Source organism: Schistosoma mansoni, chromosome 1, assembly GCF_000237925.1.
Source record: "Schistosoma mansoni strain Puerto Rico chromosome 1, complete genome".
Classification (NCBI taxonomy): domain Eukaryota; kingdom Metazoa; phylum Platyhelminthes; class Trematoda; order Strigeidida; family Schistosomatidae; genus Schistosoma; species Schistosoma mansoni.
In genome coordinates, this window is record NC_031495.1 from 35,557,511 (window position 1) to 35,566,784 (window position 9,274).

A 9,274-nucleotide genomic window follows, 5' to 3' on the forward strand; every position below is an offset into this window, starting at 1 on the left:
CAGTGCGCATCCACGAATCTCGCTCGCGAGAGCGGATTCGTGGATGCGCACTGCTGAGGAGTCCCATAATAGGACGAAACGGCCGTCCAGTGCTTTCAGGTTTTCGATGGTGGTCTAGCTTCAATTGACTCATGATTTCAACTGTGAAATGAAATTAAACTATGATTTTTAAATTGATCTCATAAACTGTTATAAAGTTCACATAGACTAATTTTATAATTTCGTTACATGGTCGAATTTCTTTAAAAAAACTGAATCATAATTAAGCCAAGCAAGTATTTAAACCAGATTAGGGATTTTTGTGGAGATTGTAGTTATTTAATAGTTGAATTCATGAATCGATTAAAGCTAGACTACCAATGGAAACCTGGAAGCACTAGACGGCTGTTCCATCCTAGAATGGGACTTCCCAGCAGTACGCATCTACGATTCCGCACTCTAGACTCGAACCCAATATATTCGGTCTCGTGCGCGAACACCTGACCTATAAATCGCTTAGCCGACCAGTATTCGATTGTGTTAATGTTTAATTTTAACCAATCCACGATATTGTGCCAACATCCACCATTGTCTTCATTGAGTAACTGTCTCACAACAAACATGGTTGAACTCCGTTAGTCATGACTTCTCACTAGAACTTCAGGAAATACCTCTTGAAGTCAGTTACTAGTGAGCACACGATGATTACTATCAGATTGGAGGTTTTTGTGGAGATTGTAGTAATTTAGTAGTTTAACTAATGAAGACGAAACAGCCATTAGTTCAGGCCTGCAATTGGTCAGTCTCTTATTGGCCATATGCGCATACTGTGTGTATTGCCTCGATATAGCCTTAATTCACAAGCATTATAAGCAAAGATGAATAGTGGCTAACAGTGGAATCGAGGACGCGCGTTTCGTCCTATTTGGGACTCGTCAGCTGTTATAACTTCATTGGAATGTACTAGAATATATTCCTCATCAATTGCATTGAACAAACTATCGTGATATTCATTTTCTTCGAAGTATTACTTGTTACAAATATTACAGCTGACGAGTCCCAAATGGGACGAAACGCGCATCCTGTATTCCACTTCTAGCCACTATCTATCTTTGCTTATTATTTAAATAACATTTCACTTTGGATAACATCCAACATTTTTGAATAGAAACAATATGCTGTGTAATACTTATCTACACATGAGAAGAAAAAAATTTTAAAGAAAAACTATCATTTATACTAACTAATATAGTTAACCAAATTAATTTTAGTTTAAAAGTCCACAAGAGAAGAAGAAGAAGAAAAAGAAAAAGAAAAAAAATAATAAATTTATTAGTTCCAATGTCCAGTTTTAAATATTTAATTAGTTTATTAGTTAATTAGTTATTAAATCTCATGGGGATTCTATTTCGTTTTTTTTTAAAAAAAAGATTATTAGTTGGATACATTGTATAAGCAAATAACAGAAGATATAACTTAGTTTTTTTTTATTGGCCTAATAAGTAAAATATAAAACGACAATGAAGTGAGTGGTTGTTTTTTTTAGGGGGGGACGGGGAGGGGTTTCAATGACAATTTTACTGAGTTGATAAAATAAAAACAAAAAAATTAATTTGGTATTTTCTATTTTTTGTGCTTTCTTTTTTTCATCTTATAATTTAATTATAAATTAGTTTCTATTCAATTTTTTTTAGTAAATCAAGCAGTCATGTATGTGTACTGTATCAGTTTTTACATTTAGGTAGATTAAAATATTTGATAAAGATAAAAAAAACGATTAAAATTGTAAACTATTTTGTTCCTATAAAAAGAGATACTGGAAGAAACTGATTCGATTGTTATGTTTATTGAATATTCAAAAGTTGGAAGAAAGAGAAGAAGAAGAAGAAGAAGAAGGAGAAGAAGATGAAGAAGTAATCATTGAACCATATCCATCTTAGTACCAATAAGAAATTTTCATTGTCTATCATTAATAATTTGGTCAGTCTGCATTTCAAGGATACGCTTGAACTAATATTCAATTTATATGTTAGCATATTTAATTGAATAAATTTTTAATGAATTAACAAAAATCAAAATACTACTCATAGAATCTTGGTTAGTAAATTAATATACTTGACACTATCATAATTATTGAATTGAAAGTAGATTAAAAAATAGTAGTAAAAATTGAGCTATCAACCTCTGTAATATTATCTAAATAGTGATCTTCAATGTCTAAGTTATAATATTAAACGGTTAATTGGAACTTGATTTAAAAGACTAATTTAGATAAATGATTTATCTTAAGACTTGCCGATTGGATAAATTTATATTAAAGAAGTATTAATATACAATTAAAAACTATATTAAAATAAGTTATTTAGAATAGATAGATTGTGTTTACAGTGGGATCCGGTTTTTGTTAATATATACGCGTTGGGCATCTTAGGTGATTGGAGTCCAAATGTGAACATTAATGTTGAGATGCACGTATATCCAGCTGACGAATTCCAAATAAAATGAAACGTTAGTCTTAAAATTTCCCTGTTAATCACGATTCATCTATTCTAAATAACATGAAATAATGACTATATTGATTCAATCAGGACAGAATGACACGAAGATCGATTAAAATTCATTTCTGAATATCAACAAAGGAATAACTCAAACACTTACTAATGATGATATATTGAAACAGATTCATAAAGAGCTCAACTTGACAATTAAACACTAATCAATGAGGATTTGATAATTATGTTATTGATAGCAAAAAAACATGTTCAAGGAATTATCCGAATTTGTCTCTTATTTTTATTTTTAGATTGCTGAGAACTATTTATTCACTTGAGTGAGTCTAAATTTACCATTCAAAAATGTATCACCATAACATTCTAGACTGGTTACGTTTATTCAGAATATTAATGGACAAGCATTACACAAAAACGTATATAGAATTCTACAATATTCGACCAATTTTTATCCACATAACCACTGAGAACCAAATGACACTGTATGAACATTTCTTCTCAACTTTAGATTTATTGACAGTAGGAAATAACAGAATTAATTCTGAGACTCTGTAGTGTATTATAGAAAGCGAGAGGGAGTTTTAAACTATGACCAAATGAACTGTTAGTGCTTCCTGATTATTATTAATATAAAAGTAAACTAAACATTCAGATTCATATCTCACATCTCTGACGTGATAAACAAGTTCCTAAAATGAATCCACTTATTCACTTGAATACTTTTAACTCTGAATCACAAATAGTATTACTCACATTTACCAGGTATGATGGAGAAGTATCATTTAAGTTACATAAAAACTTTAAAGAGTTTAAGTGTGATTATTACTTTATAAAACTTTTTATCACATTTCGAGAAAAATCAGTTTCTCATGTATGTTAAAGATTTCTATAGTGTTCACTTTATAATAAGGTTATACCATTTCATTGTTTCTTATCATTTCCTTTATCAAAATCAATCAAATTTTTCCATATGATTACTTAACATGTTACATGTTACTTAAATGTCAGAAGTTAACGAAACGTTCAAACTGTCAGTTAATATGAATAAATTGAGTTGTTTAAAGTTTACCTTACTTACTATAGATAGACTCTAATAGTTGAATGTTTTAATCGCAAGGGTAGTAATGAATAAGTATTATTGAACTATTTTGTAATATCAACAATTATTTATCAATTCTCGCTACTATGATTGTAGGTAGGGCTTCTAAGTTGTATATGACTGTCATAGTCATCAGATAGAGAGAAGAGTTTTAGTACATCAAAAGCACGGCGTAGGCAGAATACTTAAAGAACAGACGAAAAGACAGTTGGGATTGAAAAACGCTCTGCGAAATGCAAACAAATGATCAAAGGGTATGTATAAGTATTATATAAACAATCTTTCCTCCCATTACTTAGTGTATAATATAGAAATGGTTATAGAGACAGCTGGTTAACAAGTAAGACCATTCTTTGACCCATGTATTATTTTATGGAATTAAGTCAACCATATACTTAAGACAGTGAAACTTGAAGGGAACAATACATACTAATTTCGTGAGTTAAGCAATGACATATAAAAAAACTGTGAAGAAAACTTATGGTTTTTACCTGTGATTAATTATTCTTTTATTCCAATTTCCTTTTCTTCTTGCGTCTACAAATGCATGGAAATCAATATAATCTGTTATAACTTCACTGGGATGTACTGCAATATATTCCTCACTAATTTGTATGAACAAATATCATGATAATCATTTTGTTCAAAGTAATGGCTTGTTACAAATATTACATACATAATAATTTTGCTGTAAAGCGGTATGATAATTATTATGATCATGTGAATAATGGGAATTAGTTACTTGAAGTTGTTTTGATGAATTAAAATGTTTTTTGGTTAATTTTTGGTTAGAACTCCAACTATGAACATCCTCTTCATAATTATCGATATATTGAGAGTTATTAAAACTCCAATAGGATGGTTCATCATTTCCATTTAACTCTATATTGTTTATGAAGTCTTTAAAAAAAAGGAAGGAAGTATTAAAATATCTTAAAAAGCAGTCACTTCAAATAATCACATACTGTGTTACTGAAGTAAATAATTTTATGAGAAGAAAATATAAATATACATTTGAAATTTTAATAAAGACTCAACTCTCAGTACCAGTTCGTTTGTTTCTACACTTAACTTTATAGATAGTGTGAAATAGATATGTGACTGGATAAGATCCGCCTGGAGACCTATTTAAATCATTTAAACTGATAGGTCCTAGGTTCGAATATCGCGAGGTGGGATCGTGGATGCGCACTGCTGAGGAGTCCCAAAATAGGACGAAACGGACGTCCATTGCTTCCAGGTTTTCCATGGTGATCTAGCTTCAATTGATTCATGATCTCAACTATTAAAATATCCCTTTACGTTCTCTTTCTTATAGCGCTTGTGAACTACAGTATTTTACAAAATTAACCAGGAAATATCTAACATTACAAACAAAACTATTTTTTCAGTTTTATTATTTATTGGCTTGAGTTAAATTATCAATTAAAAAATAAAACAAAACAAAACACTAAATAGATGCTTATTCATTGTATATAACTTTTTAGCAACATGCAGATACGATTTTGAATGTGATTACATCTAAGTTTGTCAGCTTCAATAATATTCCCAGAAAATGTGAAGTTGTTGCTACAGACTATAATAATACATATTTTCAATTTCAAAAATAAATATTTTGAATCAGTCTTTTCATCGATTATATGAGGAAACTAATCATTTTTATTATCAGAAGGGGTTTTGTGGAGAGATTTTAGTATTTTCATAGTTGAAATTGTGAGTCAATTGAGACTGGTAGGTCCTACGTTCGAATCTCGCCAGGCGAGATCGTGGATGCGCACTGCTGAGGAGTCCCACAATAGGACGAAACGACCATCCAGTGCTTCCAGGTTTTCCTTGGTGGTCTAGCTTCATTTCACTCACGCTTTCAACTAATCATTTTTAGCTAGTTTGTTTTTGCTTTTCAATAACAATTTTTTTCAGTTTATGAGAATTCTTTTCAACCCATAAAAGATGTATTAATGTAGTATAACGTGAATTGTTTGTTGTCAAAGAGGACTTCTATCTACACATTATTTGACTATTTGTAGGGAAAATAAATTGTCACTTTATCAATGAATTATTATTGATCTTAATCTATAGAGTTATTTACACTTACCTTTCAAATTATGATCAATATTATTATAATTCTGATCTTCATGATAGATATTTTTATTTGTACGTAATTTTCTACGAGTTTTATTACATTTTTTGGAATATTTTTGAAAAGTATTTTGTAGATCAATTTGATCTTCTGAAAGCATACATGCTTCACGTGTTTTCCATATTCGACTAAAATGATCATCTAGTATTCTTTCTGGATTCTCTTTATATTCATCATAACAATTCATACTTTCTTTAAATAATGATTGAGCCCATGATTTTTCCGAAAATATTGGATGTAACTATTGAATAAATATATATATTTATATAACAAGTATTTGATTAAAATATAAAACTATACAATTAAATCATTTTGTAATTATGTTATATAGTTTAACAAAAATCGCAATCATGAGTCAACTGAAACCAGACCACCATGGAATACCTGGAAGCACTGGACGGTCGTTTCATCCTATTGTGAGACTCTTCAGCACTGCGCATCCACGATCCTGCACCCGCGAGATTCGAACCCAGGACCTACCAGTCTCGCGCGCGAACGCCTGACCTCTAGATCCTTGAGCCGGCATCCAACGGTGTTGATGTCTAACTTCAACCAATTAATTGACTATCCACCTAATGATTCAATTATTTTTTCCGCCACTAGACTTGAGCTTACTGGAGTTGATCTATAATATCTTTGTAGTAAAATAAATAGTGCATCCCGATGTTTGACAATTCTTAATCTGGCTTTAGTTCATGATAAATATTGTTATCTGACCATGTCTTGAAATGCTAGGAGGGTTGAGTTCATTAATACTTACAATATATTGTATGAGATCCTTCAATAGTTATATCATTCACTACAAAGTTATTTGAGTGATAGACCACAGTTAAAACTAATAATAACCGTCTTAGTAATCAGTTTCTTTTCTTATCTTTATTTGATGAAAAATCTTCTCGTTGATAATTTGAATCTAACTGTTTTCCATGTGATACCGTTGAGAGATAATTTATGACGAGTATCTGATCAAAAAAATTAGATTTTTTTTACTATCCGGCTTAACAAAAAATTAAAAGGTCAATATAATTTAAATAATTCAGCATAAGAAATGCAGTTGCTAAGACAAAATAAAAAGAAAGATAAGATTGAGCTACATTTCGTTAAACTGGGTTGACGACATTTATAAATAAGTTTGATTTATCATTGATTAACTTTAAAGCTTTGGTAATAGTACCTTTCTTATCAACTAACACTATCAGGTTAATTATAAAACAAAGTAATTTATCAACACTGAATTAATGTGTAAATATATAAAACTCAAACTACCTAATTCTCTTAGTTATTCCTTATACGATTAGTGAGATAAAATACATAAAAGTCAACTAATTCGGACTTAGTTTTTTTAAAAATCTAGTTTTAGTGTCAAATAAGTACTTGTTTTTATCAGAAGGGGGGCGTGGATGTGCACTGCTGAGGAGTCCCACAATAGGATGAAACGGCCATCCAGTGCTTCCAGGTTTTCCATGGTGGTCTAGCTTCAATTGACTCATGATTACAATTATATAAAATACTTGTTTATTACCCTTGTTATCTTTCTTGTGCTAAATCATATTAGTTTTTGCCCAACAATAAAACAGTTATTGACAGATATTGAATCTGAATTTGTTCCGAGATACTCTAATGGATTCACAAAGTATTGTTCATAGTTGATAATATAAACACTAAGGGGATTTCAATGTATTTAATCAGTGTTCAATTTTTGCAACCAAATTTTTATACACAAGCAAATGAATTTATTGTAAAAGAATCAATATGAAACACATTCAATAAGTATAGTTAGTTTCAGTTGTTTAATAACTGATTATACATAAAGATTTGAGTTTTCCTGTTGTTTTATACAACAGACTATAGTCTCTTCTAGCCACAGTTCAAGTTTGCTAAAACTCATAGTAACACATTAAACAGATCAAAATAATATTAATTTCTGGAGCTAAGCTTATGAATGAACTAAGAATACCGCAATTAAGAGTTTCTCTGGATTCTTACCTATTGATATTATTGTTCAAACAATAAATTACATAAATAATGCGGAAATCATAGAAGAAATATAGATGAGAACTTTGATTATGGTGTATCTTTTGATAGTGTGATAAGAATACGAAGATTATCAGAACTATGTAATGGTATATTAGCGCAATACATTTCGAACAATCTGATCACACATATACTTGTTAAGAACATTTATATATAAAAAATAAAAGGTCAACTAGAATGGAAATTGGGGGTAAGAGGATAATAATTTGAAAACAATTTGAAACCTATTTACTTTGGATAATAAGCTGATATTACCAAGGTAGGTTTAAGGTGAGAACAAACTGTCTTTGAATATCACATAGTTCTGATAATCTTCGTCTTCTTATTACACTATTGAAATTTATCAAAAGGGACTAATTGCTTTATATCTCATTGAAATTCACAAATCATTTGATCTTTCAACAATTTGTTTTCATCAAGTAAAAAGTAAATTCAAGATTAACTTAAACTATAAGTCATTTTATGACACGAAATAAAAGTATAATTATCATAAGAAATAACTACCTTAGCATTAACAACTGAATTTTCATCCTTTCTAGACATCATATTTTCTATTCTGGGAGTTTTTATTTCAGTTAACCTTCTTTCAGTAGTTTTAAATGGTTCCCAAAATGTGGATAATGAAATATCAGATAAAATGTCTTCCAATTTGGACATATTCTGATTATTTTGTTGATTGGTTTCAATTTGTCTTTCAGAAATATTTGTATTTGTAGAATTGTGATCGGATAAAAGGGTATTAAACAATTGATTAGTTGTATTCATTTTATGATCAAGAAAGTCTTGTTTAGATAGTTGTGAATGCTTGAATAGTGAAGATGAATTTTCTGATGAGCTGGATAAAAAAGAAATTAAAAAATATTTTTTTAGGAATTTCAAATAGTAACTAATTTATTTTAAATATAAGAAGTGAAAATCTAAAAGTGATATTTGTCATGAAAACAACTGCAATAATTACCAGAGTATACTGTAAAACTATTTGATTGTACGTTGGAATGCCTTACCTTAACAAAATCTCTGATTTTAGACATGAGTGTTAGTTGGTTATCAATCTTTTACTGAGTTCTCTAACGTTCCACATCTTTCAATACCGTATTGGTTTGTAAGTAAACATTCTGGATAGTAGTCACAGACTATGCTGACACAAGTTTATACACTTTAATTGTTTACAAACTGATATCAGTTTATGATGGAAATTTATTTCTAAATTATACATAATTTTGATAAAAAGCTTCTACATAAAAAAAAGTTTTTATTGTTAGTACTGAATGCTTTGAATAGTCTTAATTGGTTATGTCAAAAGGATTATTATAATTGTTATGGGTACAAATTTTTACATAGAGTAAGGCAGTGTTTCACCGAAATATACAGGTATAACTTACAAAGATAAGTGTGAATAAATATTTGTTTAGTATATGGTAAGAGTTTTTTAAGATTGTAGAATTTTCATAGTTTGTATCACAAAATGATCTAAGTTAGATCGAAGCTGGAAACCAAAAAGCAAAGAACAAC

General features: G+C 29.7%; 1 protein-coding gene across 1 annotated transcript; it reads right to left on the reverse strand.

The window, feature by feature from the left end:
* Positions 1 to 5,669: 5,669 nt before the first annotated feature.
* On the reverse strand, positions 5,670 to 8,527 carry Smp_154700 (hypothetical protein; the record flags this gene model as incomplete). Its single annotated transcript, XM_018794223.1, has 2 exons — positions 5,670 to 5,969; positions 8,267 to 8,527. 2 exons carry the CDS (start codon positions 8,525 to 8,527, stop codon positions 5,670 to 5,672), a joined length of 561 nt encoding a protein of 186 aa, XP_018648657.1.
* Positions 8,528 to 9,274: the final 747 nt, after the last annotated feature.